We start from the raw sequence: 11,322 nt of genomic DNA on the forward strand, positions 1-11,322 counted from the left end.
TACTGTCGCACACTCGGTTAACCTCTGGCAATAAATTTAGGTGCGATAATCTGCCGTGTGACAATTATTCATGTGAATATAAGATGTATGGTCAATATTCGTTAATTGTGTCAAACAATTTCATAAACGTTCTATAAAATTGGGATCAGTTACAAGTACCCCATAAACTATTACCAAAATCCAGGGACACACCTTAACTAAAATAATGTCTTATTGCTCCCCTGAACTTATTTTTTTAAAAAAAAATTGGACACTTTTTGACTTACATGAGAAACTCTGTGCCTCCACACAGTTGAGGCGCGTGAGAGATATTTGGTTGTCACGTAAGCCAAAAAAGTATATACTTTTTTTAAAAAAAAAACGAGTTAAGGAGGTAATGAGACCTTACTCTAGTTCAGGTATATTTCTAAAATTTCAATCATAATCTTGGGAATACTTGTACCTAGAGGTGGACATTAGGTTATTCGATTTGATTCTTCGACTTTCAGTTTTGGAAAAACGTGCACTTATATTAAACCAAACTAATTCAGTTTGGTTTAATTTTTTTCTATTCGATTCGGTTTATTTCCGTATTTTCAAATTGTTTTTTCCAGTGTAAATGAAAAAAAAAATAAAGTTAAAATATAAGATACTTAGAAATTTAAAAGATGTTAAGGAATGATGTGTCTCACTATGGATCACTTATTGTGCTAACTAAAAGACTATTTATCTTTATCAAGAACATTGTGCCTCCAACTAGTTCTCGAGAAAAACAAGTACAAAGACTCTTCCTTTATGGTAATCATGCCCACCCCTACACGTACACCGTATTGCAATAAAATTAGTATTGTATTGCAAGGACGCTAGAAGAAGACGGTTCTGCTACCATTTATGCATGGAAAAGAGGTAAAGACAGCCATATAATCCTTAAAAGATTTCCAATAAAGTACCTTATTGAGTAGTTTTACCCAAATCTGATCCTTCTTCGACCAGGTCGACTAGCAGAGCGGTACGTACCAACTGCAAATCTCTACGTTATGACAAATGCACAATGCAGCTTAACTGAACACTTAAAAGTACTAATTTTCCTCTACTTTGAATCTCCCAAACACACCAAGGGATACACGATTGAACAACCAACTTCTGGCAGCTGCCCTAACAACTCGAGAAGGACACGATATTCACAATGAGGACAAGAACTCTTGCATTGAAATTCTACAAATTGTATTACTCATTGAAGAGTTAGCCCAACGAATAAACCATTCTTTCAGAAAGCTCAGCACCAACAGCCCTCATGTATTTGTGTAGTTGAGTCTCCATAAACCGCCTTTCACGGGAACCAAAAGCTTGCCTCAAATCCTTATAAGAAAGAAAAAAGCTCAGTTAGTAATAAGAACAAATCAGGTAAAAACAGCTGGTAAAAAATATTTTTGCATGGTTTTAACGTAATAGTGTGCTTACTCAAGTTATCCATTTAGTACTAAGAGTTGCAAATACATGAAAGCAGACTTGAAAAGTAGCAGCGTATCAAAACTCTCAATCTTTAAGACCTAATTTTTCAACGGGATAACCATTTTTGAGAACCAACATAATACTTGATACTTCTTTGGGTTTCTCTATCTCTCATTTGTGTTTGTCATTTTTCATTTCAAAGCACATACTTTTAAGAAATGACTTCATTTGTGATCCACATTTTTCAGTTTAGAGCAACTATGATTAGGACTACATAATTTAGCGCAAATGGAAGTTATTGTGACAGGTCAATTAGCATTACTTTGTATCTCAGACGAACTTCCTTCAACCCAATCAAAATGCTACCAACATCTCTGTCTTCTACTTTGGGCAGTTGGATGTTACTGCTCTCAGCAATCAGTTCATCATCTGAATCTTCATAGTTAAATTCATCCATTTCCTCATCCTCATCCTCACCCACAAAAATATCATTTGATCCGTGAAAGTGTTGTTGATCATTTTGCTCATCATAATTTTCAAGGTTACTAGGAGGAAGAGGCTGCCCATTTTGTGTGGCAAAATCAGATAAAACCATGTACGATTTCATGTCGAGCAGTGGCTTGGCAACATCAAATGGAACCCACCTAATCAGAAGAAATATCGTCAGTTGAAAAAAGAAAATTTGGGCTGGTACCAAAATCCATCTGACCAAGGCTCTGCAATATCAGGTATTGGTGAATGATACTTACTATTCAACAGGAAAAACGAACATTTAAAACAACTCATTAATTAACAATATAGAAACAGCTAAAGTTCATGCTCCCGCTGGCTAAATGATTAAAGCTACCTACATAAGAAGTGCCGTGTGGCTTGATTTCCCAACAGGATAAACCTCAACATTTTGGGGTTCCAGCAATTACACACACAAAAAGGGTTAAAGATAACATGAACTTTAAATTATCCAAAAAGAGATTTGTCAATCAGGCTCTCATACTAGCTAAGTTGGTTGAAACTAGTATTAGGGACTGACTAGGTCATAAGAATGGGCAGTCAAAGGGCTTGATTGTTCCACATGAAACAACCACTTGTCAGCTACAACTAGAAAAGTGTAAAACCTTCAACTATACCTTTTATATTTCTTACTGATAGCACTTTTATTGCATAGGACTGGATAGCGATAAGCATATTTAGCACTTCTAAAACTAGTCATGATATTGTAAAAGATAAATTATAAAGATTATTCCCATTACTTTTTCTGTTATTGTCCAATACTAAGCCAAGGCCATAACGGAAAATGACATAATGAAAGCTTATTAGCATATAAGGTGCATAGAGACTAGGCTCCAACTCACACTAGATGCCACAATAGATCAGGCCATCTATTTAACAACAACATACCCAATGAAATCCCACAAGGGGTTCTTGGTAGGGGAGAGTGTACGTAGACCTTAACCCCTACCTAGTGGAGTTAGAGAGGCTATTTCCGGAGGACCCTCGGCTCGAGTAAAACAAATCGAAGTAGCTATGAAACGGGAAAACAACATAAAGAAAACATAGCAACTAATTAAGGACCAGTAATAACAACAAAATAGTGCAATTACCAAAATACCACAAACAACAGATGATGACAGAAATGAAAAGCAAGATACTACAAGAATAGGCTAATACTACCACAGATACCACTAAGCCTAAACCCGTCGAAAAACAAGACAAGACTCCACTACCTACTAACCTTCTACCTTATCCGCGACCTTTCGACCCTCCTATCTGCGGTCATGCTCTTGGTAAATTGAAGTTGTGCCATATATTTAACAACTTATTCAACATAACTAGCCATCCGTTAACCAGCAGGTATCAGTCAATCACATACATGGTGATGCCAAATGCCATCTCTTAACAAAGAGGAATAAATGAAGATCTCAGAACAATTACTCATCATGATTTATACCTAACCTTGCCCATTTTATCTTTACCCAAAATACCCCTGTTAATTGACTTAATTCCCTATCCCTAATTACATTACCGACAAAACTGTCATTTTACTTTTAAGAAGAAAACAAGTTGCAGTACAGCTCATCTATCATAATCCAGAAGCTCACTTCATCATTATACAGAGCCCTTTCAGGATGCTCCTTTTCCCCCACTTCGTAAGCAACTGAGCTGACACCGACAAGATTGGTTCATTGTTGGATGCAACAAATTAAAAATAATATAAAATTGAGTTTATATATCCAAGGCAAGTTAATTAGAATTTTCTTTGTGGCTGCTAATTTTTGACCAATTAAATACTTGGCCATAACTCGAGAACCTCAGCATCTCTTCATCTTGTGCAATATGTTCTTCCCTTTTTCTCTAAAACCATATTCAGGGCAACTCCAACAAATTGTCTTTCAAATTGTACCTATGCATCAGGAACAGAGATATAGCTTAAAAACTAGCACCCAAAGCTACACATACTCAGCCTAGCTTACCCTTCTGAGCTTCAACTGCTACTCTGATTCTCCAATTCCCCCTCCCTAGCGAACCACTCCAAACTCATAAAATTTTCTGCATTCATGGCTTTCAAGAGCTCAGTTTATGCCTTCTGGTCGAATAAATTATCATGCCCCTGCCTTCGAGCCTTCAGAAGGGCAAGCTGCAAATTCCTATTTTAATTCCACAGAACAGTGGAAAAGTGGTGTATATGACTTCAAATGGCTTAGTTGCACGGACTCTCCACTTTTGATGCCGACCCGTCTCGGATTCTTCAAAAATAGACTACTTTTGGCGAATCTGACATGCACCCGTTGGTATTTTTGAAGAGTCCGAGCAACATAGTCAAGTGGTGGATATTTAGTTCTTTCTAGCTTTTATTTTCTACATGCTTGTTAGTAAGGGCTTTTGGTGCCTCAATAGGATTGGTAAGGTATATCAGAGCTTGTATGCTTGAAATTTCATGGTTATACCGGTCATTGGAAAAGCAGGGGAAATGACAGCTTGAAAAGGAAATAAGAGAGAGAGAGAGAGAGAGGGAATGACAGGTCTGATTGAACAAGTAGTGAATAGCTCCGCTTTTGATTAATGACAATAATGTTCCTATTAAAATGGTATTATACAAGGGAATCTGTGTGCGTGTGAATGTGTGCAATTTGTACATAAACATGTCCCATCAACAGACGCACCTATGTTACGCAACACCAATAGTAGCCTGAGGGCATACTTCAAAATCACAATATACTTGAAAAAACTCTCTTTTATCCATTTGCCCAAATAGATTTTTGTTGTTGAGAACTCAAAAACCGAAAAGGAATTTGAAATTTTTTCTGCTGTGAAATCATAATCTATATATTAGAATTATGATTTAAGAGTATCCATTGCAGCAGCATCAAATAGACTTGGAAAATCTCTCCTTTAATCACTTGGCCAAATAGATTGTGTTTACTGACCCCAGTCACATCCCTTTAATATCCAACTAATGACTTTGTATCCCTTTTCTATTTCAATGCAATGAACTAGAAGTTAAGATATTTACAGTGCTTAAGATTTGATAACTTAAGTTGTTCTTTAACATGAACTTCAGCAATCATCTATAATTCACTAAATTGCTCCTTACCATAATTCTTTAACTTTCCATAAGTTGCTCGGATTCTTCACTTTTGGTGTCGCACCCGTGTCGACACGACAGGGGTGTGAGTGTGGGATCCCTGTCCGATTTGGTCAACCAATTAGGGTACTTTTACCAAACTTGAAGGGAAAACCTGGACAGTTTTAATTATTTCTACCATCGCTACAAAAGCAAAGATGAAATTGAAGAAAATGGAATACCTTTTATATAGAAATTTCTATGTTACTCCTTTTCCTTTAATATCCTTCCAGGATTCTCGTCAAGTTCTCCACAAAATATCTCATTATTTAGGTTTAGAACTCTATTTTTAGATATTGTAATTATTTTTAGGTGAATCCCCACACCCATATCCATACATGGATCCATATCGCCGAATCTTAAAAATTAGATCATTAAAGATCTGACATCTAGATACACACCCGTATCGGACACCCGCACCCGAAGTTCAAGCAACTTAAGACCTTTACTTTGCTTCTAACCTGAGATAAACAATAGAAATCGATTCAAGAAAATGAGGATAATTGAAAATGTCCTTGCCCAAGGCACCAGTAAAATGCTAGTTTTGCATAAGCAGCAAGAAGAATGGAACAAATTTTCTGCTTAAACAGAAGCAGGCAAAAATTATTTAACTTATGCTGCAACCAACACACTGCACCCTTCTTTCTCTAAGAACAATACTTACAAATCTAGAACAGGAAAAACACTCACAATTTACCTAAAACATAGATAGCAGAATAGCAAAGTTTTGAAAGAAAAAAGGATATTATCCTTAATCTCAAATTAACAATGTATCTGTTCATAAGCTATACAAAGAAGAGAAACTTACTTATATCGCAAAGGGCAGAGTAGCTCAGAAGGCCGGTATGCTGCTTTGTATCTCATTTTGTTGCAGGAGTGGATGTAGTAACCCAGATAATAGTACTGGAGACTAGGGCAATGTACTTGATTCTGTGTAACCCACCTTATTTCTTGAAGGGCTGAATACTTACCTAATGATAAGAAGGCAAGATCTGGATCCCAGAATAAATATTTACTTGACAAACACTTTGGGAGAATATCTATGACTCCAACTGCAACCAACCGTCCATCAATCAGATACTGCTGATGGAAAGAACCAAAGCCACAAGCGGGGACAGTAAGGTCCCCCGATGGGGGAACAAATATTATGGGTGTATCAACCAAAAATCTCCTGTATGAGCTCTCAGCGACTTCATCAGGAGAATCATTGTGCACTCTAATCTGGTACCTCCTATACAAGGAATATTCTTCGGGATCAAAACTGGACCTTTTAAGACGAACCTCAAACTTCCTCTTTTTGAGTTCATGATTTTCATGTACTGTTGATGAGAAGCTCTGTTTATTACAGCTTCCTGATGAGAATTGCTTCAACTCATTATGGCTGCTGACTATGGCATCTTTATCAACTCGTCTTTCGGAAGAATAAAAGTTTATATGTCCGTTGCAAGCTCTAACTAATAATCCCAATGATTCTGCTAGAGAGTTTAGATGGGTAGCTAGTGTTGCAGCAATAACTTTGGGGGTATCAGCAGCTTGCCCCCTTTCCCCAGCCCCCAATTGTGATGATTTTCCATGTTCAACACCTTTTCTTTGTCGTCTTAAAGTAGCTGCAATCTGGAACGAGATGCTGCTGGTAAATAACAGATCCTCTGACCCTTCAGTGGATAACTTTCTTTTCGCAGGTGCAACCTTTTTTACAGAGGCTTTTGGAAACTGAAAATCAGAAGAAAGATCCCCACTTCCAATGCACACATGTACTGCATTATCTATCTGACTTTCCAAATGGGGGATCAACGGTTCAGTTTTGTACTTCTCTTCAAGGTTACCTGTCAAGGACTTCGTTGCTGCAAGGCTTTGATTTTGACTAGAGGTAGTGATTTCTGAATTGCCTGAAGTGTCTGTTGCATCCATAAACTCATCTGAACTTTTATCTAACGTGCCATCCAGAAACCTAAACATTCAATTTTATTCAAGCTAAATCATCTATACAAAAAATAACTCAAAATTGAATGCCAAAATAGCCAAAAATCATCCTTAAATTTTGATGTTTGTTGAGTCACAGTCTCACAGATTACACGCTAGAATTAATGACCTTGATATTAACAACAATCAAACTCTAAATACGGTTATCTTTAGATTCTTCTAGTTTGGCATCTTTAACTTATGATGGACTGCAAATACAGTTAATCCTCTCTCTCTATCTCTCTCTCTCTCTCTCTTCCCCGCACTCACATTATAACCGAAGAGCATCCAACAAACCCTGCAACTCAGTTACTGGGTAAACTGTCCAAGCTTGCCTTCATAGTTCGACAATGGCTAAAGCATTGGAGTGTCCAAGTGTATTACACTATTGGCACTTTGTGGTCCGTCCGTGTGATATGATGCAGTAATGACAGTTCCTAGAGAACATATATATAAAAACGGAAAAGAACTTCACTGAGGATATCAGAATAATTATGGAACACGTATATAAGCTTCAGAAACAATGGAAACATTACCACCTACTTTCAGATGAACCAACAATCAACAACAGAGGTTTTCACAATAACCACTCAATTGCTTAGAGTTAGTACACTTCCCTGTGTTCTCAAATGCATTTTGAACATGCATTTACACAAAAGACAGCCCCACATGATGAAGGAGCACGGAATTTCCAAACAGTGGAAATTAGTCTTGAAAATTTGTGTGACCCATATGAATCATTCAAATAAAAGAGCATCATGGAGTTAGGATTCCTATTCAGACCCAGAAAAAGGTGAAAAAATTTAGTGAGACTGCCTTTTATCCATTATCATCATTTGTGGTACCGAAACAATAATGCTCTGAATTGGCACAGTATTAGGCATTTACCGGAGTTACTTAAAGGCTTTTCGTTTATCAATGCTGTTTTATTGGCAAGCACAAACTTTAACTAGTTTAACTTATCAATCATAAAGAACAGGGGAAAGTTTAAGATACCTCTGCATTCTATTCAGTACTCGGCGTTGTTCTTTGGAAGGAACAAAATCATTTGCTTTGAGACGGATGGTGTAAGATGGACAGCATGTCTTTTCCATCTCTGGTTTGTATAGGAAACAGCCAGATCTTCTCCATCCTCTATCTAGAAGAGCTACAAAATGGAAAACCAATGCACAACAATATAAAAAAAATAGATAAGGAAATTCATCAAATTCAAAGCATCTCTGCGACCAGAATCACATGAGAAAGACAGACTGTTGATTCTATGAAAAAATATACATGGGAGAGTGTGCACTCTCAATGAGAAGAGATGTTGTGTCTGCATGTGCTACAAAGTCTTTTAGATAGCTTGTGGAACTTAAATTACAGCATACAAATTCTAAAATTAAATAAGTACTGTAATATGAGTATATATAAGGAAGGCAATGATGTACGCAAAACAGCATATACCATATGGTGTCATTGTATTCTTTCAGAAAGTAAACAAGTCACCTTATGGCCCGTACCTAAACATCCCACTAGTGTATTAGCTATCATTGAGGTAAAGGAAATGGTAAATAATAATATCAGGTAATAGCATGTCTCAGGCTATTAGAGATAAAGGGTTCAAATAAACAAGCAAAATCTGGGTTTTACAGTGTGAATGGCTGCAAATTTACTAACCTTGATAGTCATCAACTGTCAGACTGCGTGCCCATAAACCTGCAAATCAAGCATATAAATTTAGGAAGAAGCTCCAATTGAAGTTCTGGTATGTTCATGCACTTCAAGTGCAAATGTTCTCTTATGAGTTAATTTAGTGTTGCGCTGTAGTGTAGTGTTGTAATTTATATTCAATTGATTCATTATCTTTTAGTGACATGACTTAATGCACATTAGGAAAAAAAATACATTCATTTTGCCCTATTCATTTGATATTTCTCTCATATAATGAAGAAATCCCCTGTACAGGTTGGGCACAGGATAGAAATTGTGGAAATCATGGGCCGCACTCCAACCCTTCTCCCAACTTAAATTCCAGGTGTTATCTGCAACAGATTTGAGCATGTACATGCGACTAAACCACACACATCAAGTATTGTGTCACCATAACAGTGGGGCTAGGATTTCTCCAAATCTAGTGTTTGAGACAAATTACTAACGGAACTAAGGCAAACAAAAAACGTGTGGTAGTTGTGATAAAGCTTTCAATGATAAGGCAATGGAATTGGAAATAGGATTACCGTGAGAGATACTAGTAGGACCACCGGATTTACAATAACCACATGAGTTTCTACGTCGACCAACCTCAACAACAACAGAATCGTTTCCAGCAGTGATGCTATTGCTGCTACTGCTGCTTGCTTCACTTCTCATCTTCTTTTTCTCAGACATGTTAGATCTCTTTATTCAATCACCCAGATTTCTAGGGTTTCACAAAGCAATATAGAAATGATCTGCCAAATTTAGATAAACATTAGCTGGAATTGCAACTGTACAACAACTGGCAATGGTCCCTTCCCATCAAGGAGACAACAATTGGTAATGGATTATGCCCCTATTTTCGTTTCACGTTAATTGAGTGCACTTGTTTATATTTATCTTCTCTCTCAAATCTTCCGACCACTCTCAGTAGTTGAGTCAATTTCTAAATGCACAACCCAAAGTTAAAGAATTGCTTTAAAATATTATTTATGTTTTATTTATAATTAAAATAAATATTATTTAACTATTATTATTTTTCTTTAAATTTACTTGACAATTTAAAATTATCACTCTCTCTCAGTTACATGATATGTCGTTAAACCTTTTTTAATAATAAACTAATTTAATTCATTGAATCTATTTAACTAAAATAATGATCATATTATTTTTGATTTGTTTTCAATCTATTAAGAATAAATTTAAATTAATCCATTAAGAATGATTTTTCATACTTAAAATCATTTATCATGATTAAACTTTTTTTTTATGTTATGAAGAATACATTTTTAAAATGTACTATAATTTTATCAATTTTGAGTACTTATAAACATATATATTCAAAAAAATATTGATACGCAAATCACTCATTAACACTAATTTAGATTAATTAATCATAAGTTGTATAATAAATCAATAATATTAAAGGTCAATATAATAATATTAATTGTATATTTTGCAATTCATGCTTCCGATATCATTTTTTTTGAAAATAAAAGAAGAAAGTGAATAATATTATATTTTTTATCCATTAGAAATATTAAATACATCAAAAGTCTCCTTAAATTCTAGTTGATATGCCCTGTCATTATAATCATTTAAAAAAATATTAGACCTATTTAATTCATCAAACTTATGTCTCTAAATAAATATATAAATTACATGAGAATTTATGTAGATTATAAGAAAAGCAATTTAAAAAGTCTAGTAACTTTATATATTGTCACAAAACTTATTACCTGATAATTTTAAAATTCCTAACTAAATTATTTAAAAAATTTAAACAATTTTTTAATAAACGTATTTAGATAAATTTGTAAGGTTGACAAAAAAATTGATAAGAAAGAGAAAATTATTATTTAATTTTTTAATTTGTATTCTTTAATTCTATTATATTATATTATAACTTTTCATACAATAAAACATCAATAAATAAACTAATAATTAATTGAATTTACTTATTTAATTCATAGTATTCATATTATATGAGATTAATATACTGGTAAATAAAGATCAAAATTTTATTTTCTATAAATATTATTCACTTACGACTTTCTTTTAGAAAAAGATATTGTAAGTATATATGAATTTCAAAGCACACAAAAAATTATTTTTTAATAATTAATCGACCATTAATATTATTGATTTATTATACAATTTATGATTAATTGAAGTAAATTAGCGTTCATGAGTGATTTGTATATCAATATTTTTTGAATGTATATGTTTATAAGTATTTAAAATTGATGAGATTATAGTACGTTTTAAAAACGCATTTTGCGTAACATAAAAAAAATAAAATGTTTAATTATGATAAAAGATTTTAAGTATGAAAATTTGTTCTTAATAAATTAATTTAAAAAATTCAAAACAATATGATCATTATTTTAGTTAAATGAGTTTAATGAATTAAATTAGTCTATTATTAAAAAAAGACTTAAATAACATGGCATGCCAACTAGGATAGAGTGATGTTTATGAATTGTCAAGTATATTTGGAGGAAAATAGTGATAGTTGGTGATGTTTTAGTCTTAAATGAAACATAAATGATATTTTAAGGCAATTCCCTTAACTTGGGTGACCATTTGGGAAATTGACTCTAAGTATTTTTACTCCAACAGTTTCCAGT

At 34.3% G+C, this 11,322-nt stretch overlaps 1 protein-coding gene across 2 annotated transcripts; it reads right to left on the reverse strand.

The window, feature by feature from the left end:
• Nucleotides 1-900: 900 nt before the first annotated feature.
• LOC101255406 (arginyl-tRNA--protein transferase 2) lies at nucleotides 901-9,667 on the reverse strand. Of its 2 annotated transcripts, none has more exons than XM_004240899.5 (6): nucleotides 9,235-9,667; nucleotides 8,675-8,713; nucleotides 8,012-8,162; nucleotides 5,862-7,004; nucleotides 1,754-2,075; nucleotides 901-1,338 (listed from the first exon to the last, which is right to left on the reverse strand). In XM_004240899.5, the coding sequence occupies exons 1-6, from the start codon at nucleotides 9,383-9,385 to the stop codon at nucleotides 1,222-1,224; spliced, it is 1,923 nt and encodes a 640-aa protein (XP_004240947.1). In that variant the 5' UTR covers nucleotides 9,386-9,667; the 3' UTR covers nucleotides 901-1,221. The 2 variants fall into 2 exon arrangements, with proteins under 2 accessions (XP_004240947.1, XP_069155319.1); XM_069299218.1 differs by having other exon boundaries at nucleotides 5,862-7,452; nucleotides 9,235-9,628.
• Between the last annotated feature and the right edge of the window lie 1,655 nt (nucleotides 9,668-11,322).

This window comes from Solanum lycopersicum, chromosome 6, assembly GCF_036512215.1.
Source record: "Solanum lycopersicum chromosome 6, SLM_r2.1".
Taxonomy (NCBI): Eukaryota; Viridiplantae; Streptophyta; class Magnoliopsida; order Solanales; family Solanaceae; genus Solanum; species Solanum lycopersicum.

Excerpts from the sequence above, each read along its gene's own strand:
- LOC101255406 (XM_004240899.5), bottom strand. The coding sequence starts at position 9,385 with ATGTCTGAGAAAAAGAAGATGAGAAGTGAAGCAAGCAGCAGTAGCAGC. Across the intron at positions 8,163-8,674 it reads GACAGTTGATGACTATCAAG|CTCTTCTAGATAGAGGATGG; the intron begins GTTAGTAAATTT and ends TCCATTTTGTAG. Across the intron at positions 2,076-5,861 it reads CTCTGCCCTTTGCGATATAA|GTGGGTTCCATTTGATGTTG; the intron begins GTAAGTTTCTCT and ends TCTTCTGATTAG.